Here is a 24619-nt window from a genome sequence, read left to right as displayed (position 1 = left end):
GAAAGAAAATAATTTATAATTTTACTTTCAATTCACCATTATGCAGAACTTAGTGCATCTCAATAAAACCCATTTAGGTTTCATTAAAAATAAAATGAATCTAAATTCATAATCTCCAAGAAAAATGGTATATATCAGTGATGGGTAGATGAGACGTCATGAAGCGTTTTGACACATCGTCAAACGGTAGTGACACAGTCACTGAATACCGACACTTGCTGGATCTTTAAAATCACTACAGGCAGCCTCTTTAACAGACCTGACACTGATTTGATGACCTATAATACGATTTACGCCATTGCATACAATGGTTATATTGTGTTCATATCTTCTATCCTCTCTCATTCATATCTTTGTTTAAATTGAAAATATTTTATGTTTTTAGATGCAACCATTAAATAACGTGAATATGTATTATATCGGGAAATTTTAAGTGAACATGTGAATGAGGATGCTTGATTCCAAAAAAGTATTTAAAAAAAAAAACACTGGACTTTTTAGGAATGACTATAACCAGGATGACTGAGAATCTTCACCACTAAAGAGGATATGTGTGGCTTAGGATGTATTTATGTATTCATTAATTTAAAATAACTACAGCAAGAACAGTAAATTAAGAGTTCATTTGAAATCAATTTTAATTCAGATACTGTTGAACGATTACTGAGAGGATGACAGAAGAAAATGAAAACAAATTCAATCAAGATGGTCCCATCGGCTGAAACCTTTCTGTCCCTTGAGGCTGCTCCATATTTTCTCACTAATTTGATGTTAAACCACAAAAGATCAGACTTTTTGGCAGACGCATTGCATTGGCAGATGTGCTTATAAACAGTTTAGTGCGGCAGTCAGTTCCAAACAGCTCCTTTAACCATCACACGACTTTCTTGAAACGATGCGTGCAACGACACAGGATTTTTGCTGTAAGAGTTCGACGCATGCACCAACGCATTGCTGTTTCCGGACCCATCACTAGTAGCCTATATATGGAAGTAAAAAAATAACCTTTCTGCTACATTTGCCTTCTTTTACAAATGCAACAAAAAACCTGTTTCTTTCATTTTCAAACATGGGAAAGTTTGTGCCATATTATTTATTGTCACAAAGTTAGTTACCGCTCACATCTAAAACTGACATTTGACAAAATAATTGACATTTTTTTCTGATACAAGATTAAGTGCAGAAATATATAAAAAAAAAAACCTCTGAATTATTAAATGTATAAAGGCTGGTTTATACTCAGAAACCAGGTCGTCTGTGTGTGTCGCAGTTAACGCAGATCCCCGCCCCTTCAGAAGACACTCTGCTGCACCTCTACAAATTTGTAGGTGAATGCAGACAGTGCTGCAGACAGGAGGCCTCTGATTGGTCAAATCTACATCGGTTCTACTCTATGCCTATTTCCTGTTCAGTACCTTACTGGCTTGTTTTGTTTGTATGACATTGTGGAAAACGACACCTGGATCTCTGCTCTTTTTCGCCCTCATGTCCCTCCGTTGTCACACTAACTTGCCCCCACTTCCTCACTCAGCCACATCTAGACCCACAGCTAGTTCGTCATTGTCCCTCTTGCGTTGTTGCATTGAATAACATAGCGCAGACCACACTTCAATATTGAGAATAAATCAAAAATATCTGTGACACCTCACTGCGACACACTGCTGCGGGAGTATAACCAGCCCTTACTGCACCACTTTTTTGGGCTTAAGGTGGGAGAGGCTGGTATTTTTACAAATGCAGTCTAACAGATACCCTAAGAACAGAAAATGTAGATTAAAAGGGACAAAGCCCTTTAATGAGGTTTAATTATGATTTTGAAATTTGTGTGGGTTTTGCTGCTTGTATGATAGCACTGAATTCCCCTCCTTTAGACCACCAAGTCTTTATCATAATTGAGCAGGTCACAGGTTAAGAAAAGGTCAGTGCGTCCGCTGTCCATCAGCACCTTATTGAGCTGGTTGCTAGTCATGTTCATGTCTGTGGATTCATCCAGAGGCCACTCCAACAGCTGGGCGCTAGAGGGCAGGTCAGGCAACCCAGGCTGGTAGTCTTCCAGAGGGTTTGGGTAGAGTAACTGTCGAAGGCAGGGCATTCTTGCTGCCGTCTGCACCAGGGCAATCAGACCCGCCAAGGACAGTGGGTTCAAAGCTAAAGCCAAACTTTTAAGGGCCCAGCAGCCTGCCAGTGTTGGCAACAAGCGGCTAAGAAGACCATCGGTGAGGCCACAGCCGCTCAGAGAGAGGTGCTGCAGGCTGCTGGAAGCCTGGGAAAGGAGTCGGCGGATAGAGGGTACGGTGGTTTCATCCAGACAGTTGTCGCTTAGATCCAGCTGCAGCAGAGAGGAGGCATGATGGCTGCAGGACAGATAGGCAAGGTCAGCTGGACTAAGGCTCAAATAGGGAAGCTCCAGAACCTCTAAGGGCTGAGGCAGTGAGCTGTCGGGAGAGAAAAAAAAAAAAAAAGATTAAAATCTTAAATAACATTTTTCTTTTTCTTAAAGGTGGAGGATTTGGTGAATTTCTGAAAAGACACACACTCTCCACTTAAAAAAAAAAAAAAGAAAAAAAAACACACATACACAACCCTGTACCCGCTCCCGAGAGGGAGCGCCCATTAAATGTGTGCAAGAGGGTACCATGGGCCAATTTCTCTTTGTGCACGCTCTGTTTAAACGTTGCTGTTTGCATCGCTCATACAAGCTTACTTTTCAAAAGGACATTTGCAATTTTTCCACTATGTCAGACCCGCCACCAGTAAGTGAAAATGGGGACGAGCACGTAGGAGTTACGTAAACATATCACCAGAATGATTGACAATTAGGAGGACCACTTATTTTGATTATCCACCCAGAAAAAGAACATCCTCCACTATACCTTTAATCTTATTTTAAAGGTATAGTGAATATTTTTATAACACCAAATTATGTAGGGCAGAACTACAAAGTGGAAGGACTCTTCTTCCAAAATAAATCTGAAATGGTTCGTGTGCATTAGGGGTTCGCCACACAGTGTATTTGTAGAAGGACCCCTTATTCCAATTATCGATGCAAGTCCTTCACCAGCTTAATTTGATTTTAGTTTTAAAGAAGCTTCAGTTCAGTCTGATGGAAAGGAGAACATCCGTTTTCAAATCTTTGCTCCGGGTCTCTATTAGAACGAAGTCTAGTCTTTATTTGAACCATTTCAACGCTGTAGTGATTAGTTGTTGAGGCTTTAAAATCACTACAGCACAGACTGACACTTATTTGATGGCCTATAATATGATTTAAGCCATTGTATGTTATATTGTATTATTTCATATCTTTGTTAAAATTGAAAATATCTTGATATTTTTAAGTGCAATCCATAAATAATGTGAACATATATCATAATTGGCCAAATTTAAGTGAACATGTGAATGAGGATGTTTGTCACTACAGCACAGGATCTAAATCTAAGCCATTTCATTGCATCTCTTTTCTTTCTGGTCAAAGGTGAACCACTGACCAACTATCAAATATTTTACAGCCTTTAACACGTTTTGTTTGAGGATTATCAGGCAAATATTTCCAGCCATCTTGCCATCATATCTGAGCAGCTGTGATGCACCTGCTAAAAAAATATGAGCTCCAAAAGCATGATGCTGCCACCACCATGTGTCATTGAAAAAAGGCTGGTGTTGTAGACTTTTGCATACAGACTAAAACGTAACATTTCTCACAGACCTGATCATGTTTGTTATATCCCATCTGAGTTGCAGGGTTCTGGTTAATCCCACATGTTTCTTAATTCTCTTTACCTTTATCAAACCCTATAAGTTGCTGTGATTTGAAGAATACTGGGGATGTACTTTTAGTGAGGATCATATACAAAAAAAATTCATGAATATGTTTAAGAAGCACTACCTGAGCAACACCCGCAGCTGTCCAGGCAGACGCAGAGTAGTAAGGCTGAGTTGTCGCAGTTCTTGAAGGTTTGCCAGCCCTTGTGACAGGTTCCTCAGGACTTCCTCCTGACCAAAGCTTTCTCTACGAATATCCAGGTTGCAGTAATGGAGCCGCAAAGAGTTCAGTTCAGGGAAGGTGGACAGCAGAGGCAGCAGTTCCGCCAAGCCAGCGACTCCAAGGAAACTGTAACGAATGTCTATGCCCAACAGCGCCCTGCGTGGCAGCAGGTTTAGCAGAGTTCTGATACTGGACACTGATATTTCTTCCACTCTTAGGTATCTGCACTGTAGCTTTAAGGGTCCTGCAGCGCTCAGAGCTGAGCGTACACGATCCCAGGATCGGGCGTTTACAAAAAGATCAGCTCTGACATGCACCAGCACCTCACAGCATGCCTCTTTTTCTTCTGTTTCAGGTTTACTCCCTCCTGAACCTGTCGCTACGATACCTCTCTTCCTTTCCATCTCCATCCTCCTTCGCACCCCTTTAATAAGATCCTGCTCACTGATCGGACCCTTGGACCCCGCCTTCTCCCCGCATGTCTCATCATCCTGTAATGCCCTTGACTCTATCCTCTGGCCTCTCTCTCTTTTTAAATCTCTTTCCCTTTCGAGTGCTGAAAATCGTTTCCTCTCTCGGTCTCCTTCCTTCCTCTGAGCCCTCTGTGCTCCAGCTTTGGCCTGGACCACCATTGTGCAGAGCGCGACGGTCAGAGACCAGCCTCCCATGGGCTCCCCTATTCCTCCCTCATCTTTCTGCAGGCCACTAATGTCCAGTATCTGCAGGGCTGACCTGGAGGGAATAAATAGACACAATACTGATATTACAGATCCAGATCCTAGTTAGTCAATGCAGGGCAGAGACTAATTAGGAAGGTGAATGAAAATTATACATTATTTAAGGACATTTCAAAAATATCTGTAAACATTTGCAATCAGCTCATTATCTTTCACCCTTTATAGGGTAAGTCACCTATTTTGATCACTTGCATACCCCTATCAAATGGAATCCCCCCATCCCTCAGTGAGGTCTAGAAGCACAAGATCTATATCCAGCCATTCAGCAAAGATACTTCTACATGGCAGGACATCTAATTTTGGCATTTGACCAATTACATGCGCCCTTCAGTGATATATCGCTCACTGTAAATCAGGTTGGAAAAAAATAGTTAAGTCCAAAAAAGGTAAAAAAATAATTGAAAAGTTAAAAAGTAAATAAGCCTAGCTAACAATTATATTTAGGTTTATAAACAAAATAATTTAAGTGTCAGTGTCAGCATTAATGCCTCTAAGTTTATGTTAAATTAAAAAAATGTGTTTCTTTCACTCTCGGAGTGTTTTTCCTGAATTTCTTATAGAAGCACTTTTGTTATTTTTCTTAATATATTCGGGCAAGTTGGCGTTTCATTCATTTTTGCCATCTAAATATCCATATTTTTCAATGTTAATTAAGTAATAAGTTCTTGTCCTGAATTCCAGTAATAGTGATGTTTTGATTTTCAAAGGATTTGAACGAGTGTTAACCGCATTTAAACAAAACAAGGAGTTCAGTTTCCGACATACTTTCACTAGAAACCTTTTCTTAAGTTAATCACTACGAAAACAACTTTGAAAAGCAGCCATTTTTTGTACCTTCGGTCCGTCAGTCCTCTCACCACACCCAGTAGCAGAGCCTGGATGCAGAGGCGACTAGGAGCAGTCTGCCCAGCTTTACTCCGTCCTCCTATTCGGAGGGTCCGCTCCGGCCACCGCTGCACCAGTTCTCCCACAGCTAATGGTCTGCAGCAGGCGAAGGAGGCCTCCAGCAGTGGTCCGTAAAGCTCTCTGGGAACCCAGCGGAGCCAGGTGGGTGACGAGCTGTGGTCACTGACCACCTCCTTGGCACAAATGCTCACCAACGAATGCACCATGGTGAGAAAATGAAGGAAAACATATACGTAGCGCTCTCTTAACTCATCCCACGGTAAGCTAGCTGGGCTAAACTAGCTCCCAACTAAATTTATAAACAGTAACAGAATATCTTTGCTGTCAATAAGTTTTTACGACTTCATCTGATAGCTTCGGTAATAAAGAGCAGAAATAACTTATATAGACTTGCTTGAATGCTCTCTGGTAAAGTAGACAGGTAATGTTAGCTAACTGAACATGAGAAATGTTTACAGTTTACAGTTCTTCTTCTTCTTTTCTATAATGGCGGATCGTAAGCAACTTTAAGGTGCATACCGCCACCTACTGTACATGGGTGTGTAGCAACCTTACCTTACATCAAATTCTATTTTTGTAATTTAGTCTTCTGTAGATAAATAAAAAATGCTTTCCTTTATCTGTTTATATCCTTTATATTTCCTTTATTTCCCAATAATCATTTAAGACTCCATTCTTTGCCTGTTCTTTCAACCATCCTTCTTATTTTCTCCCTTTCACTTTCATAAGTTTTACAGTTCATCAGTACATGTTCTACATTTTCTTTTTCTCCACATTCTTCACATTTCTCATTATTTTTCCTCCCTATTAAATATGAATTGTAATTTAAATAGGTATGACCTACTGTTAATCTGATCATTATTACTTCATTCCTTCAGTTTCTCTCAATGATTCTATTTAATACTGATTTTTGTATCTTATATAATCCTCTTCCTTTCTTATCTTCATTCCACCTCTTTTGCCATTTTTCCATTTCTTTACTCTTAATAAGTGAGTTACCTTCCCCTTTCCCAAAATGAATTGTAATGGTTATTGTTCCCTCTAAGGCCCTTTTTGCTAATGTATCTGCTTTTTCATTGCCTTTTACACCTTAATGTGCTGGAACCCAACATAACCAAATATCAATGCCACCCCTATATAATCTAAATAGACTTTACTTAATCTTTTCTATTATTTCCTTCACCCTGAATACTTTCTAAAACTGCTTTGGAATCCGTGCATACCACCACCCTGACTGGTCTAACCTCTTCTACCCATTGTAAGCTTAGTATAACTGCCACCATTTATACTGTGAAAATGGATATTTGATCTGATATTCTTTTAGAAATGCATATTTTAAACTCTGGTATATATATGTCTATTCCCACACATCCTTTTAAATTCTTAGAACCATCTAAATATATTTTAAGGTTGTTATAATAAGAGTTTCTTAAATATATATCACAGGTAATGTTTGTTAACTGAACATGAGTAATGTTTAAGGTTTACACTAATGCCAGGAAGTGAGGTAAAGAGGATAGGCATTCTTGTCAGGAGTGCGGGAGAGGCAGTGATGATAATAATAGTTATAAATGATAAAAGCTTTATTATACAAAATATTCTAAACTAGAATTATGTTTTTCCTTACTAAAAATATTAACAGTATATAGGCAAGAGTTTAAATAGTTTTAAAGGTCATTGCAAGTATTTTATTTTAGCCTCATCTGGATTTAGAATTGTTACCGTAGCGGGATGTGCAGCGAGTTTTCACAGAGACCGACAAAACATTTTAGTGAATCATACCAAAACTTTTAAATTTATCTTAAAATTAGAATTGACCCACGCATATTTGGGGATTCTTCAATTTCAAAATGTGGTAGTAATGACCTCCATTGACCTGAAGGGTTGTGAGACACGCAAAAAGAAAGGGGAATTCTTATTTGCTAAAACAAATTGGAAAGTAAATGTTTAATATATGTAATCTTTCCGGAGGATGGACAAAAAACACAATCACATAGCGTTAATAAAACCAGCATATTCTGCCAACCACAATTAGAGTTAATATACAACAGATTTAATAGGTAGGCCAAAAAAAATGCTAGATTAAGCTTTTTAGGAAGCAGTATTTCTATGTATGGCACACCTTGGTTGGATAATGACACAGTGAAAGCATAGGCTAACATCACTTTTTGAAAAGAAACATCCTTATTTCTCCCTGAACATTTTAATGAAAGAACCATGTGGTTTCTATAAAAAAGAACCATGTGGTTTCTATAAAAAAACATCTATTTTGATTAATAAAATATGAGCTTTCCATAGAATTAGTATACACATTTTAAAACAATCAAACCTAGATCCTTTAAATTGGCTACCTAGCTATTTATGGAAGTCTTTTTCTATGGCTCAGTGTTCACCTTAGCAGCATTTATTTATTTATAAATCCCCGACGTAGTCAGTGCTGACCACACTGCACAGATTGTATTCTACCAAATATTTGTAAATATTTTTGTCTAAAGGGCAAAACCATAAACAGGATGATTAAAGAGCAAATAGTGGGACAATGAAATATCTAAGTAAATGTCCCTTAAATAATTGCAGTATACCTTCATATCAGTATGGTAGGTGGTGTAATGTCTTTTGTAAAAAGTAAAAAAAAAAGCATATCACACATACATATTAACTAATTTATTGAAAAGAATCCAGATTAAGTAATAGTAATACAAATATTTTTCACATATCTACAAACCTGTACATTCCTCTTTTAATCACAATCAATGCATCAAGAACATTCACTTTATAACATGACATCCTCCATCCCATTTGGAATACATTTAACATAACTAGTAAAATAAAGAAACACATACGTCACCTTTTTCATGTCTTTAATGTAAAAGGTGGTTGACGAAAGCTTGTTTTAGTCAAACTGTGTTTAAAAATACATTGAACCTTCATAGAAAGACCAAAATGGGTCCTAAACAGAATGAAGTGAGCTATTCAAGACGCTGGGTTTCAAAAGGCTTCAGTCATTATACTCTCCAACTTCCCCTCCTCTGTAGGGTTGAGCACCGTCAAAGTTGGAGTGAAATAATGCAGCTCTATTTTACCTGACTCATGTGCAAGGGCAATTCCTGAGTATGTGTTCTGATGTCCTGAGTCTCCAAATACAGCCATAGCTGTAACCCTGAAAACAGGAATAGGCTGATCAGAACACATGACGGCGCATTAAGTGTATCATTTCTTATTTAGTTAGTTTTTTTTACCCATCTGTGCTCATTTTCTTCGTTATAAGAGGCTGTGCATCATCTTTCATCATGTCCCATATGTGAAGGTTAGAAGCTGCATCCAGAACACAGAATACGGCGGGCCTGGTCTGGGCCCACTGTGCTGAGATCACTGGTTCACCAGCAGTGCTGTTCTTCCATTCTGCCACAGGCTGCTCATGGTTGACTGTATGCAGCCTGATGCTGCCATCTGCACAGCCAACCTTCAATAAAATAAAATAAAATCACAGTAAGGTACCAAAACAGAATGAGGTGAATCAAACCTCGTTTCCAGTCAATCTCTTTGCAGCATTTAAGGAACTTCTATGTAGGGCTGCAAGTAACAATTATTTTGCGAATCGATTCATCTGTCAATTATTTTTTCGATTGATCAATTATAATCGGATCGCAGAATGTTCCTGAAAGAAGACTTTTTGCACAATTAAACAAGGTGATACTAAAACTTCTCACTATTTCTCTTAATACACAAATGTACGGAGTTTTTTTTTTTTTTTTTACGTAAAGTAAGATGATTATGCCCACGGTGGGGTTAGTAGGAGGTTGGATGTTTAGGCTCCGTGGGATCTTGCTTACTGTTGATTCGAATGAGGGACTAAATGTGTGTCAAATAATTTTAATACTCCAATGGATGCAGAAGGAAATGATTGATTAAGGTTCATTACCATCAACTGATAAAAGTGAAGAATTAATTAAAAGGGTTTCAATTGTTTTATTTTAAACGCCAACTGAAGGGTACTAATGAATCTTGGCTTTATTTCTAATCATAATAACAGCCATTCAATCATTTTTATTTTCTGAGATCATGCTAGAGTTACCAAAGATAAATATTTTTTTTTCTTTTTGTTTTAAAATCAATCAGCAGTACCAGTGTGTGTGTGTAGAGGGCAGTATTTCCTAAATGGACAGAGTTTAAAAAAGGAAACCTCCCTACCAGGAACAGGTTTGGTCTGAAAGGAGAAAAGTGGATTGAGTTGATGTCAACAGTTCTTTCCTCCACCTCCTGAAACCCGTAAAACTGTGGAGGAGTCTTCAAACCATGACTTGTTCCATGGCTGACGAGACCCTGGAAGGAAAGACTATTCAGGATGTTTCACAGTCTATACTGGAAGATCACTGATCAATATTCAGAGACATTTTGCTCACCAGATTAGTGCCAATAAAGAACTGATTGGAGTCTGTTGGATGGTATTTTAATAGCAGGGTCTGAAACGGTCTTGCTGTTCCTGCCACTTTTAGTAACGGCCTAAGGGATAGAGAGAGATAAGATAAGATCTCACAAAATGTCCAGTCACATCATGTTCCACCCCGGCTTTACAGTCCATGACCTCAGAACATTCCCATTGGATATCGAGGTGACAAAAACATGAAGAGAGTAACAAACATGATCATGTGACCACTGCAGAACAGCTGCGTCCCACTTGGCCAAGCCACTGAGAGGTATTTTTAAGCCCAGCAGCCGACCCACAGTAACAGGTGATCAACATGAACTATTTATCAATCTAACCTCTGAACAGTGAGGAGGGAGGAGCTGTGAAGCAGCTTCACTTTGCCCCCAGGACGGAGACCTGGAAAGTTGAAACATGAGATGGAGTTAGAGGCCAAAAGCACATACTGAAGAAAAATGAATGTATATAAATCAAGACCCCATTACCTAGATCTGTTAGAGAGCCCGCCTCATTGCCTTTAGGCAGCTCCACCACCACCTGAAGGATGCAAAGAGGAAAACGCATTAAAATCGGTCAATATCTAGAGAGGGAAATGAGTACCCTTCTGAATCCTAATGATGTCATACACTGCAACATGTACAATCATTTTGTTAAAAGCTTTACCTTGCAAAACTAAACCCTTTGACTGTTTCTGAAACAAACTTATCGATTTTTCACCATATCCATTAAGGTAACAAAAAATTTGCATACACACAGAACTAAGGAGTTAAACCACCTAAAATCTTCTAAAACTATTAGGTCTGATACCAGTAAATAAAATCAATACAACCAACTACTCATCTACAGAAAAACTTTTTAGAACAGCAGGTAAGAAATGGAATTATAGTATGATTTTAACTTATATATAGCCTACATCCCTTTAGCCACCCACGTAGTTGAATTAAATTAATCATAAAGCAAAAACAATCCAAGCCAGGAAAATATTTTTAAATTCACACGTTCCAACTTCCATGGCTTTAAACAAGTGACAGTTCCAGTATGTCTGACTGCTCCAGTTAGAAAGTCAGTGTCCTTTAATAAAGGGAGACCAGGCTTTCAAAATTAGTTGTTTTTCTTTAAATTATGTAACTTTTTGTGTTTTATTTATTGTTGCCTTTTATCCATGAGTGCCTTGAAAATTAGGTTTTTAATCTTAAATGGGACCATCAGTTATAAAAGCATAAATATCAAAGAAATTACATGTGCTGCAACTACCTTCGTGTTAGTATATCTAATTTAATTTGGGTATGACTCTGGATGAGCTGCACATCTAAGGGTAGATAAGTCCCACTCATTGGGAAACCTACCAGTGAAAAAAACCAAGAAGAAAATTCATAAGCATTGTTAAAGAAGATTCTCTTACCAGATCACATTGAAAGTCACATTTTTTACATGCATTCAAGAAGCAAAGCATAAGTGCCATGCAAAACTAAAAAAAGGAATCCACCCTGATGGTAGCATCCTGGTGTGGGGATGTTTCTAAGTAGGAAAATAAAAAACAATTCGGGTTCAAAATCTATTAGAAGCTGCAAAAGGCCCCAAACTGAGCTAGAGTTGTACCTTCAGCTAGAGTTCTAATTATTCAACTAGTTACCCTGAAATTGTTTAAATCAAGGCGTATTCATGTGAACTGCTTAAAGTCCAGAGCAAAATCCAATAAAGAATGTGTGTTGAGGCTTTCAAATTGGAGTTATAGAGGGTCTCCGCCTAATCTGACTGACCTTGACATATTTGGCAAAGAATGGGAATAAATTGCTATCTAAATATTAGAGCAAAACTGGTACGGTCTTGTAGATTCAAGCATAACAAAAGGGGGTTCACAATAAACTTTGAAGACTTTGAGGAATTGAATAAAATGCACTCCAAATTTTCAAATTCTCAGTTGTAAAAAAGATACATTTCCTTCCACCTCACAATTATGCACTACTTTGTGATGGTCTACCATATAAAATGCAAATATATTCAAGGAGGTACAGAAACTTTAACACAGCACCGTATACATCAGTCAGGACATCATTTCATGCATGCTTCCTGTCATCTCCTTTTATAAAATTACTTTTTAAAAAGCCTTTATGTATTGAGGATGCAAGGTTTTTAGTTGCATACGATGTTCTAAAAACATCAACTTAAAGTAACAAAATAGCTAAATGCCACAATGTTGCACCTCTCTGGACTATCACATTAAATCTGTATCTCCAGTGTAGAGAAAGAGAGAATTTCTCTGTTGGCTAACCTACCCAAATATTTAACATCCCACTTTCATCCAGAGAGGCCAGCTGGAAGGACAACCCTGATGATTCAGAAGGATAAAAAGAACATTTCAGTTAATAACGAGAGGTTGAGGAACAAATTAGACACAAAAACTCTTTAAATCTGTTAGATTCCTACCTTCCTCAAAGGCCAGAAGAGGAACCTCTGCCCTCAGCCCTCCAGCTACAAAGGAGGGAATGACCTCTACAGAGGCAACAGGTGAGGCATGGCTTGGGCTGGACATCACTGCATCTGTGTAGACAGGAAAACAACAGACAAGTGTCGGTATTCACTGCATTACTCTACGTTTATGGAAAAACAACATCTGAACCTAAAATAAGGTAAAGTTGTGTTAAGGCCAGAACACACCAAATCTGATTTTGCGTCTGCTCTGACAGAAAATTGTGTTGGACGAGGTCGTGGCATTTAGCGCTCTTTGAGAGTCATCACATCCAACATGATTTTACACAAGAGGGCTAGCGTAGGTCCAACTCAGATAGACCCCAAGTCTATTTTAGTCAGACTATGCAGCAATTTAATTGGTCTGACAGGAAGAGAGACACTGTTACAAAGTAAAACATCACTTTTGGGGGAATATACAAGATAAATCTGTTTATCAACATAATAAAAGGGACAGACTGGTGCAAAAACAATGAATGGTAATATGAAAAAGAATACTTTAACCATGATAGGAGTTCAGGAGGACAGAAAACAGATTAAGCAGTGAGATAAGCCTCTCAAAAACAAGGAGGGACAGAGACTGAAGTTTATCAATGGAGGAGGAAAAAATTGATATAGTGAAATAGTGATCCTTTTTGAGTCTCACAAAAAACAAAATTATGAAGGGCAGACAGAGCAGGTAAGCGCAGCTTATATCTTTCACCTCTTTATGAAAAAAAAGAAAGAAAAACTCAGATAAACACCCCAGAACTCTCTAAAAATCACCTCTCAATGACTCAGTCAGTACAAAAACCATCCCACGGCATTTAGTGCTCTGTTTTTCTTTTGTTTAGACATAGATCTCATTATTCTTTTACTATAAGCATTCTCTATCTTTTCTGGTTTGAGATGCTGCACAGACTTGCTTTGCTTTATAAAATATGCCTTTGTTTTGTTTTTTCATTATCTGTCCAATTCAAATGTGGCAAATTGTTTTAATTTGTGTATAGCACAGAGACAGAAGTAAAAAAAAATCTGCGCTGATCTGCCCACCCTAGTCGGAGCCTCTCTATACGCAGTCAATGTGACATGGAAAGAAAATCGCATCAGAGATTAAAAAGTTGTACGCAACTGTGTGTTCAGGCCCTTATAAGGGATGCATAACGTACATCGCAGTTAGCTTAGAGAAAATATATGTAACATTGTATGAAAATACCAGAGTGCTCTATAAATATACATGCTCTAGATACACTAGAAGAATAATGCGGGGTGTTTTTTTACCGCTCCGCTGGGAGGAAAGCCAGAGCAGAGACACAATATAAATAATCCCTTATGGCCTGGGAACAATGTGCGTTCCTCTAGAAGAGGTGAAGAAATATTAAAGGGGTTAAAAGTAAAACACAGGAATGAATGTATTATGCTTCTAACATTTCCAGACAATCGTCAAATGATGTTGATGATGTTGGCTTATAGGTAAATAAAACCAAAAATGACGTTTCTCTCATAGTTCTGCTTATTTTATTGCAACATTTTTTCCTCCACTTAACTTTTATTTAATATACCACTGAGTAATGAACTCTAAATAACAAATTCCAATTTTGGTTGTAAGCTAAAGGAAATATCCCAGACTTGATAAAACATGGTGGGCCTGGCCGACACCAGTCGATGAGAAGGCTCTGCCAGTCAGTGGCTGCAGAAACTTGTTCCTTTCTTCCACTCATGCAAGTCAGATTCTGTTCCTCTCCCTTCTCCCCGAGTCTCTTGGACCTTGTTCCTTGTGCGCCTTTTTCAACCATGGTGTCTTTCCAAACCTTTTGCATTTTGTTCCTTAAGATCTTATCAACAGCAATCTGCTCTATAGGTGTACAGTATGCAGTCCTCTACATGATTATGGAGGTTTAACCTAACTTTTCTGTATCAAAGATCCATGTTTTTTCCATATTTTCTGAAATTATGGTTAGTTGTATTCACTGTGCATGATTACTTATTTATAAATATTTATATATATATATATATATATATATATATATATATATATATATATATATATATATATATATATATCTTTTTATTGCAATGAAATGAGTTTGTAACCTTTCTGCAAACTATTTCTGTAACTAAAGGGTAAAAATGACTGGAAAAAAATGAATGGAAGGAAAATTCTGGCAGGATTAGTTGATTTGCAGTCAGTCTTATTCACCATCATTTATGACATGTTTGTAGCCAAATAAATGAATGCTAAAATAAAATTAGAGGCAGGTTTAAAAAAGTATAATGTTAAGGGTACACACTTTTATTCACAAGCAGGTTATTTCAGCCTTTCACCTTTGTTGACCCTTTTCTATGTAGTAGATCTATGTGATTTTCCATTTGAATTCTACATTTCAAATTAGATCTACAACAACGAACATTTTGATTTGTTGTAAAAAACACTCAACAAAATAAGCAATAATAAACACTACAATATTCCAGGTAGCTTAGGAGTTTCATTTTTTGAAAACTACAAAAAATTTGGTTATGGTGCAAGCTTGCAAGAACCTTTTAAAATTTGAATGAGTAAATAATGCATTATTAAGGTAAAATGTATGTTTAACGGCATTGAAAATAAATAAAATAAAAGCTGTCCTGACATACCAGTGGAGAACGTAGGATTTCTGAAGGTCCACTCATCCTCACCAATCTTTAATCTGTAGTGGTTGCTGGAATTTTCCCTCAGGTCCCACAGAACCACAGAGCCGACCTGTGTTCCTGCAAACACTAGAGTGGACTTTCCTGGACTAAAGCAGCAACACTGAATCTAGAGAAAGAAAACAAAACCAAGGTCCACCAGTATTGGACTTAAAAACAGTTTTGTCTTCAAATGAATTGGTTTCTTGGTTTTCCTTCCATGTTTTAGGTCTCAATTATTAGCTTAGCAGAAATACTTAACTGGCTTAAAATAATTTCTCAGTGATGCGCATATTATTCTATAGTTGTGCCGAAACTGAAAATTGTGTAAAAATGAACCTCTGCTTCATAGATAAATATCTTCTGAGGTCTGGATGGTTCCCAGATGTTCCAAACGCAGACCATGCTGCAGCTGTCGAGGTGGGCGGTGCTGGCTTGGACTTTGGGCATGTGCACGGACAGCATGGTGTGCTTTTGACCCGGAGAGAAGTGAACAAGACTTATCTGTCGACCTGTGAGGAAAAAAAGTTAAAAAGGAAGTGACTCTTGGAAAAAGTACTTATGCCTGTCTATAACAAAAACAAACTACAGCAACTAGATTAACTTAATAGCAATTAGTGCTCATCTTAGCATTATTGACATAAATATATAATCTGTGGGATACTCCAATGATACTGTACCTGAAAGAAAAGGCAAGGTGGTGTTGAGCTGTAGACTTCCATCACTAAAAGAAAGGGAATCTGTTTGAGTCGTCAGCTTTCTTAAGGACTTCTTCTCTGCTTGGTCTTCCTCCAGCAGCACCACCATGACCTTTATTTAAAAAAAAAAAAAAAAAAAACAAGTCAACTCTTACAGCTGGAGAAGTGCTCTAAATGAAGAGTTTTAAAACTTTACAGGGAATCACACGATGAAGAAAGTAAACAACAGGAATAACCCCATGAATAAACCTGTGAGGCTGAGTCCAGAAACGACATCAGCTGTTGTGAATCGAGGATGAGTTCATCCCTGGTTTTGTCCTGGGCTTCCAGAGAGAAGTTGGTATCTACAATATAGGAAGAGGCACCATCGCTGAACTTACAATATGTGCAGAACCTGTAATCACATCACTGCATCCTCTTCACCCTTTGTCTTATTCAAAATTCTATTTGAATGATTGGAAATACATGCAATAAACAAACACAATATCCATTATTAATGTGAAGCGTAAGGACAAATTATTCCTGTTTTTTTTTAAGACATTTTAAAACATAAAAAGCTGAGAAACATGGTATTCAATAGTAATATTTTCTTATCCTGAGATCCCTTAAAAAAATCTAGAATTTAATTTCTTTTAGAAGCTGCTTAAATAACAAATAAAGTCTACCTTTATGTAATTGAATCTTAGTTATAAACCAAGCTGTCCTACAAAGTTCTTAAAGAATTGCTGGAGATCATGCAGCATCATAAAAATGAAGGAAAATATAGAGGATAGGTCAGGGACCAAGTTGGGGTAATATTTTTAGCAGGATTAGGATATAAAACAATAAGATCTAATATTCTCCCTAGGAAGTGTTCAATTATCACTGGTAAAAGAAAAAAAAGGCAGTTATACATTTTGGCTATATTTGCTAAAGGAGACCAGAATTTGCAGAACTTGAAAAACTGCATCAATATAAAATGAAAAAGATCCAAAGAGGTTGGTCATAACTTGACAAAAAAAACAAAAAGTGCATTAAAAGTCTCTGTTTTTTCTTACCTCCACATGCTCCACTGAATTCAGGGGGATGCTGAGTCCACTTCTCACATATCTCTATCTCCTCCGTCTGGACGTCTCGATCTGTGTTATCCTCATTACACTGAACATAAGCCTGGGAGGGAAGACGCTCTTACATCTCAGTCCAGCCTCTACGGTTTCTCCTTTCTACTTTTAGCTCAGGTGTTTGTTTAAAACAAACCTTACCTGCTTGGTGTTTGCATTTCCAAAGCTCTTTATATACATCTCATATTCACTGACAGGAGGTATGTCCAGGAGGGAACAAGTCAGTGAAAAATCCAAATCGATTAAATGAAGCAGTTCTGCGCCTCGCTTCCTGCAGTCAAAGAATATTTATTATAAACTAAAAAAAAAAACGCTTTTAGGCTGCTACTTTAGTTTGAAGTTAACTTACTTCTGTTTTGCAGCAGCTTTCTGGCTGACTTCACGTTGCTTTGCAGCAACAAAGTCGATAAATTTACCATGTCGTGAGATCTTACTTTGATTCCTTTCAGAGCCTTTAAGCAAATAAGTGATAATTAATTTTATTCTGTACATATTTGTTACATTCTTTTATTAATTATTTGTCTGTCCTGACAAATAAAAGAGTCACCTTTAGACACATGCTCCTCTTCCTCCCTGTCTATACTCCGTCTGGACTGAGCCGTTCCAGCTCTCTCGTTCTCTTCAGCCATGGCTCTCCGGATTGACTCGATCTCTTTACTTGGTTGGGCCGTCTGTTCCTCCTTCCCATCATGCACCTCATCCTCAGTCTCCTCAGCACTCTCATCTAGGTCTTCAAAGTCCTCTTCATAATCCTTCAAGATAATAAAGCATCGTTGACCCATATGACACAATGTGCCAAACTAAACCACAGCAACACAGAGTTCTTACCGGTCTCTTAGAATGTATAAAGCGATAACGGCGTGCAAAAGCAAACAATTAAGTGTTAAAAAAGGAAGATATTAATAAAATAAAAGATAGGAAAAACTTAATTGGTTATCTCTACTATTCCTTTACCTCAAAATCCTCTTCATATTCTTCCTCTGCAAGTTCTGCCTTTTCTACCTGCAGGTGCAAACAAACAAACTAAGCAGGAGAAACATGTTGGAGCTGAAAGTTAAGGACAGGATCGGTACAAAGCCATGTAAGGTGATGTTTTGAAGACCCTTTCTCATGCAAAACTTGAGGAATGTTTGTGAAACAGTTAACTATGATATCAGCTCTCTGCAGTGCTTCATGTTTTTTTGTTACATTTTTTTTTTCTTCATCTATAGTCGTCTGACTCCACCAACAATCTCTCTTCATCTACTAAGTGATGTGGTCTATATGTTCGGTGATAGAAGCTTCCCACCTCTTTTATGGGACCTTTGAAAGTTAACAAACATAAGCTATTTATTTATCTCACTAACTGGCCAAAAGATTACCAATATATTGGCCTACTTTTAAGGGTAGGCAAAAAACGTTCCTTTTTGATAAAGCTTATAGTTAGAGTGGCTCAGGTTATCCTGAGCTATCTCTATAGTTATGCTGCTATAGGCTTAGACTGCCGGAGGACATAGGGGCCCCTTTTCTTCATTATATCTCTATTCTGCAGAATTTGTTAGTTCAATTTCTAATGTTGTAATCTCTCCTGTTTTCCTCATAGTAGCTTCATCTGGTCTGTGCCTGTGTGGCTGTGACACCATCCTGGAGAGAAATATCAGCTGTGCTGCTGCCATCAACTCCGTTATTAATAGTTGTTGGGGCTTGGCCTGTTTTTCAGTGTAGTCCTGTTTCTCTGACTGTGACTAAGTGTATGTGTTCTCTTCATCCTCTGACATGGGAGCTGGATTGGAGCTTGTCTGCCTGGCTGGTTGTTTCCTGGACGGGGCTGCCTGTGGAGCTGGTTGACAGTTACCTTTTGTATCTCCGCTTTTTTTTCTATGTATGATTCTATCTCCTTCAACCCCAGTCGGCCTCTGCAGATGGTCACTCATACTGAGTCTGGTTCTGCTGGAGGTTTCTTCCTGTTAAAAGGGAGTTTTTCCTCTCCATTGTTGCTACAAGCATGCTTGGTGTGAGGGCTTTCTTTTGAGTCCATGAGTTGATGCAATTAGCTGGTTTTCCTTGGACAGAAAACTTTAACCAATCTAACCGTATTATCTGGTTTATTTGTCTCTGTAAACTGCCTTGAGATGACATGTGTTGTGAATTAGCACTTTATAAATAAACTGAATTGAAACTGAATTGAATAGATTTTGCCATTTTCTTCTTTGTATGTTTCCGATGATAATTACAAAATACAAAAAAGAAAAGAAAATATTTCATAATCATTCACAACTTAATTTCTTGATAACATAAAATGTTAAAGGTAAATATAATACCGAGATCATATCTGGATCAGAACAGGTACCCAGCACTATTGATTTTCAAACAATAGTGCTGGGATGTTTTTATTACCTTTTATGACCTACATTTTAAGACCTTCATGAATCGTAAATAAAACAATCCGGTGAGTTAAACTTGCAAACAAAAGCCCAGAATGATTCATCCCCATGGCACGGTTCAGTTTTAAGATTATTTTCATCTAACCGAGAAGTTTCTTTCTGATACAAAATCATAGACATCTGAAAAAAAAATCCATTGATATTATATTAAAATGTAATATCCAATATATCGTGATTCTTCTAACTAATCAATGGGAAAATCTTTGCTGGCACCACAGAAGTGCAACCCTTTTTATCAGCGTTGACTTGCTGACTTTGCATGTTTCTATTGTTATTTTCACTATTTATCTTTCAGTATGGGCTCCAAGCTTTTAATGCTGAGAATGTTAACTCCATCCACAGATTTCTATCAGATGCTAGTCATAACTGGCTTGACTGTTCAAAAAAACATTGATTTTACTGGTAGGGAGAAAGAAAAAATACTTTAAAACTCAGTTATTTTAAACATCAATAAAATATATTTGCATGGATAATCTGAGCCTTTTTAAACATTAAGAAGTTATTTTACATAAGTATAGGGTCAGTTTTCTGAAAACTAATTTGATTTTTTAATTGAAATAAGAATTTGCATGAACCTAAGACTGTGAACACTGTATAATAACCAAAAAGAAAATAGTTAAACCGGTTATAAATTTATCATGAAAAGCTATTTTATACACTAGCTGTTTTTTTTTAAAGTTCCAAACAAACAAAACCTTACATGCTCTCCTCCATTTTTTCCATCCATCATCTGCTGCTTGGAAACAGCTACATCATCCTAAGTATTAAAAACAAGGTAAGAATGAATAAAACAGACTTCAGGGAAAATTCAGGGATGAACTAACCTTTGTCTCTTCCTCCATTTTCTCGTGTCTGAGACTTTTGTCAGACTGGGATTTCCTGGAGCTCCTTTTCTCACCGTGGTCTCTTTCTAGATCCTCTTTAGCTACCTCACTGTGTCCTCTGTCCTTATGTCTTCGTTCTGCACCTTCTTCCTCTTTTTTATGTCTCTCTTTTTGCTTTTCCCTTTCTGTTTGTTTCCTGTTGCCGTGCGAATTCCGCACTTCATCATCTGTTTTTTTAATTTCCCGACGTTCCTTTGATTCACGTTCGTCCTTTTCATCCTATAAGCATCAGAGATATATTAATTATCAAGACAATTGTAAATTTTAAAAAACAAACAATCAGAAGTGGGGAATTTAACTTTTAGATTAGGGTCCTAATCTTACATGATGTCTTCTCTCCTTGTGCCTTCGTTCTCTTTCCTCATTATTCCGTCTGTGTTCTTGTTTTTTATCTAAATTAAAAGGGTATTTTAAAAAAGGGACAGCCTAAATGTATGAAACTGTTCTAAAAATGTCTGCATACCTCTGTCTTCTGACTGCTCCGAACGCCTATTAGCTTCTTGAATGTCTTTGTCTCTTCTTCTGTCATCATGTGTGCCTCTGTGTTGCCGGTCCCCCGGCTCTCTGTGCAGCTTCTCTGTCTGATCTCTTCTCACTTCACTCTCATCATGTCGCCTTCTCTCTCTCCTATGCTCTTTTTCACGTTCCTCTCTCCTTCTTTCCTTCTCTCTGTCTTCTCTCCTTCTTTCCCAGTCCTCACTGTGCCTCTCCCTTACTTTTTCCCTGTCTTTCTCCTTATCTTTGTGTCTGTCCTTCTGCTTTTCCCTTTCCCTGAAGTCCTCTTTGTCTAGTATTGTTTCCCTGTAATTTCTTGCATCCCCTACCTGTTTTTTCCTTTCCTCTTCACCTCTTCTCTCCCTGTCCTTTTCACTTCTTCTGTCATAAGATCTGTCTTTCTTTTGCTCTGCATATCTGTCTCCTGTGTCTCCATGTCTTAGCTTTTTTTCCTTAAGCTTTTCTCTGTCCGGATCCCTGTGTCGTCTCTCCATAGATTCTCCTTCACGCTGCCTTCTATCAGTGTCTTCTCTGTGTCTTGAATATCTTTCACTAGAGTCTTTGTCCTTAGAAACACATAAACAAAAAAAGGCATTGATTTTGTGAGGAACTTTTGTTCAGGTAGCACAACTGTAGTCATGGTTTTATGTACACTCATGTGCAGGAATGTCCTTTTAATTTTCAATTCATTACAACCGCAAGTTAGAATTAATTGATGATTTTCTTTAATCCATACAAGGCCAGAAGGACCAGTTCAAATTCTACTAACAAATAACGATTAATTTGCAAATCAATTAATCTGTCGATTATTTCTTCAATTAATCAAGTAATAATCAGATAACAAAAGGTTCCTTAAAGACTTTTTGCAAAATTAAACCAAATTAAAATAAAGCTTTTCCACTTGAGGAGTTCTGTATAGAGTATATTGACAAATGAAGACGTTTTTTATTTGAAATTCAAAATGTTAACACTTTTATTATTTTATTTGGCATAATTGCTGCTCATTGTGGGTCGGTCTGTCAGCTAAAGGCATATTTTAGAGTCTCTACATTCCAGTTTATGATTAATCGATTATTAAATTACACCTACTCATACTTAAATACATTTCCCTCAGCAAGTTACACCAGAAACCTATATCTAAAAGAAACAATATATTTTCTTTATCCATCCTCAAATCAGCAGTGTTGTGTTTCTATCCTGCAAACCCAAGTTGAAGAATTTAGAGGTAGTCCTTTTTCATGATTCCATCAATCTTGTGTGAAATACCAGTATCAATAGCAGCAAAAAATAAATAAATAAGATAAAAATCCCACAGCATAAAGCTGTGACCACCATGCTTCACAGCTGGTGCATTTATTATTAGGTTTGACAGTTTTTTTTTTTTCCTGATCTTGGATATGAGTTGCTCATATTGCTTATTCCAGTCTCTGTAGTTCACTCTTTTTCATTTCGATTTATGAAAGGCCCTCTGAAAATAATATCTTAGTTAAAGATTAACATTTTTATATACCGTAGAATCTTGTAACTATATAGACAATCAAAAGTATTTACTGGAAAGCAAGGAGAAACTACCAGTTTTGATTCATAAGAAGAACTGGGGCGTATTAAAATACATTCTAAAAAACCCTCAGCATTACATTTAAAGGTTTTGGGTGACATGTGTTAATCAACCAGTTTAGTTTTCTGTGTCAGTAACACAATATACATTCAAACAAACAAATAAATATTTCTTTATATAAAATGCTTCAAGTTTGTTGTTGTCTAAATCTCCTGGATAAAGAAGGTTTAAAACAAACCTAATTCTCCGCCATTATTCTATCTGTCTAAGAACTTTTGAATTACCCTAATATGTCGTCTCAGCTCAGCAGGTCTCCACGTGTCTTCTTTGGTTAATTTCTAAGGAAATAGAACATCTTTATTACCTTTATCACAACAATCGGGTGCACCTATATCAACAAAAAGCTCATTTAAATCTAAAAGAGAATGCGATGATTTACAACAGCCCCAATCCGGAGTCCAAGCTGAGGTTTAGCTTTTATCCAACATCTCACGATAGCATCTTACCTTCTCGCTCTGCATGTTCTCGTCTGTTTTTGAGCTTTTACAAAAACATAAACATTCTACTACTTATGTATCCACGACGCCATAGCGATGTGTTTATGCGCATGCGCATTAGATGGAAACCATGGAGAACGCGTCATGTCGACTTAACAACAGACCTGACTAATCAGCGCAGGAGAAATCGATGCTCAGCAGCCACAGGCATTAAAGTCAAACTGGATTTTTTAATTTACGATTGTGTTCCAGTTCGGGTGATTTTTATAAAGTCTGTGATAGTTTTGTTTATCTGTTTTGTCTCAGTTTTAGATGTTTTGTTTTCCAAACATCTGTCAATTGGCCATTCTTCATCCCAAACAGATAATCAATGAAAAAAAAAAAAAATCAAGATATAATACATGTATAAAAGATAAGATATAATAAAGCTAATTAGATGATTAATTAAATTACATTTATTCTTCATATCTGTATATATCTCAGGTTGTATTTGTGCAAATGACATGAAATTTGGTCTTAATCCAATAGTTTGTCTGGTTTGCTTCTTTTTGTTTTTTATTTTACTGAACAACGACTTTGAAATGGCATATGGGGGGGATTAGTATTAAATCACTTATGATCTGGGGTAGTCACATTATCAAATCAAAATCAAATCAAATTTATTTGTATAGCCCTTTACAATAGCCAGATGGTACCCAAAGTGCTTCACAACAAAGCCATAACAACAATACATAACACATATAAAACATACAAGATACAATTAAAAGTGCTGTAGGGGTGCAGTGCTGCAGGACATTAAAAGCCTTCCAGAGGTGCATAGAAAGGAGCACACAGAAAGATGACATCTAAGAGACAGTATTATCCTAGTCAAAATTAAAAGCTAATTTAAAAAAGTGGGTTTTAAGCTTTTTTTTTTTTTTAAAAAAAGGCTGAGGTCAGTAGTGGTGCGGATGTCAGGGGGTAGTTTGTTCCACAGTCTGGGAGCAGCGACAGCAAAAGAACGATCGCCCAACTGTTTGAGTCTTGACCTAGGGACCTCTAGCAGAAGCTGACCCGAGGAGCGTAAACCTCTGCCACAATTGCGGAAAGTTAAAATCTCAGACAAGTAAGAGGGGGCAAAGCCATGAATGGCGTTAAAAACAAACAGCAAACATTACCAGTTGTCACACTGAGGTTGGGTTACTGCCAGACCTGTATACAATAAAACACTTAAATTGAACCTGTCTAAAAACATGAATAAGGATGAGCTTTATTAAAAAGTTTCAAATCTTAACTCTGAAATTGAGGTAATCAAACACAGATCAGAAAGAAAGGCAGTGACATCAATAGGTTTGACATAGATATTAGGTATAAGTAGTACTCGAGTTGAGGTAGAATGAGGAGCGATGGCACCTTTTTTAAAAGATCTTAAAAATCATCCCCCCTACTTAAATGAACATCCGCCCATACCATCCCCTGTGACATTTTATTACTGAATGTGTAACATTTCTACTATATTTTAACCGTAATGGCAGTAATTTGCCATTTGAACAGTTGGTGGGCTGTGGGCTAACGAGTAGCCTGAGCAAAATAAATAAAATGAAAAGGAAGTGGCCTACCATGACTATGAAGCTGATCCCAGTGGGATATTTGTCCCTAACTATCTAGGGTCAGTGATACAGTAGCAATGCCTGTCCAGGGACTGATTGCAATTGTATTGTAAGATGCCTTGGTCAAAGGTCAATGACCGGCGTACCTGACATGTAATAACCATACCATGCATATTTGCTTTGGGTTAATAAACTATATTCATTAGGCT

General features: G+C 37.4%; 2 protein-coding genes across 3 annotated transcripts; both read right to left on the bottom strand.

The window, feature by feature from the left end:
- Positions 1-472: 472 nt before the first annotated feature.
- On the bottom strand, positions 473-6098 carry LOC107086504 (leucine-rich repeat-containing protein 14-like). The gene is made up of 3 exons (XM_015377491.1): positions 5554-6098; positions 3884-4714; positions 473-2435 (listed from the first exon to the last, which is right to left on the bottom strand). The coding sequence occupies exons 1-3, from the start codon at positions 5829-5831 to the stop codon at positions 1868-1870; spliced, it is 1677 nt and encodes a 558-aa protein (XP_015232977.1). The 5' UTR covers positions 5832-6098; the 3' UTR covers positions 473-1867.
- A 2201-nt stretch (positions 6099-8299) lies between these two features.
- wdr60 (WD repeat domain 60) lies at positions 8300-22967 on the bottom strand. 2 transcript variants are annotated; one of them, XM_015377444.1, is made up of 23 exons: positions 22831-22967; positions 22609-22662; positions 20735-21332; positions 20596-20663; positions 20212-20490; positions 20088-20144; positions 17919-17966; positions 17512-17716; positions 17314-17416; positions 17106-17235; positions 16902-17013; positions 16114-16208; positions 15847-15976; positions 15506-15678; positions 15134-15296; positions 12479-12592; positions 12328-12380; positions 10537-10588; positions 10390-10450; positions 10029-10128; positions 9817-9948; positions 8865-9088; positions 8300-8785 (listed from the first exon to the last, which is right to left on the bottom strand). In XM_015377444.1, the coding sequence occupies exons 1-23, from the start codon at positions 22843-22845 to the stop codon at positions 8614-8616; spliced, it is 3138 nt and encodes a 1045-aa protein (XP_015232930.1). In that variant the 5' UTR covers positions 22846-22967; the 3' UTR covers positions 8300-8613. The 2 variants fall into 2 exon arrangements, with proteins under 2 accessions (XP_015232930.1, XP_015232931.1); XM_015377445.1 differs by lacking the exon at positions 20088-20144.
- Positions 22968-24619: the final 1652 nt, after the last annotated feature.

The sequence above is a fragment of the Cyprinodon variegatus genome, unplaced genomic scaffold (genome assembly GCF_000732505.1).
Source record: "Cyprinodon variegatus isolate N-32 unplaced genomic scaffold, C_variegatus-1.0 Scaffold154, whole genome shotgun sequence".
Taxonomy (NCBI): Eukaryota; Metazoa; Chordata; class Actinopteri; order Cyprinodontiformes; family Cyprinodontidae; genus Cyprinodon; species Cyprinodon variegatus.
Note: the sequence above shows the minus strand (reverse complement) of the source record. Positions and strands in the feature narration are given on the sequence as shown.

Excerpts from the sequence above, each read along its gene's own strand:
- LOC107086504 (XM_015377491.1), bottom strand. The coding sequence starts at position 5,831 with ATGGTGCATTCGTTGGTGAGCATTTGTGCCAAGGAGGTGGTCAGTGAC. Across the intron at positions 4,715-5,553 it reads AGAGGACTGACGGACCGAAG|GTCAGCCCTGCAGATACTGG; the intron begins GTACAAAAAATG and ends TATTCCCTCCAG. Across the intron at positions 2,436-3,883 it reads CAGCTGCGGGTGTTGCTCAG|CTCACTGCCTCAGCCCTTAG; the intron begins GTAGTGCTTCTT and ends CTCTCCCGACAG.
- wdr60 (XM_015377444.1), bottom strand. Across the intron at positions 15,297-15,505 it reads TATTTATCTATGAAGCAGAG|ATTCAGTGTTGCTGCTTTAG; the intron begins GTTCATTTTTAC and ends TTCTTTCTCTAG. Across the intron at positions 10,129-10,389 it reads TCCCTCCTCACTGTTCAGAG|GCCGTTACTAAAAGTGGCAG; the intron begins GTTAGATTGATA and ends TCTATCCCTTAG.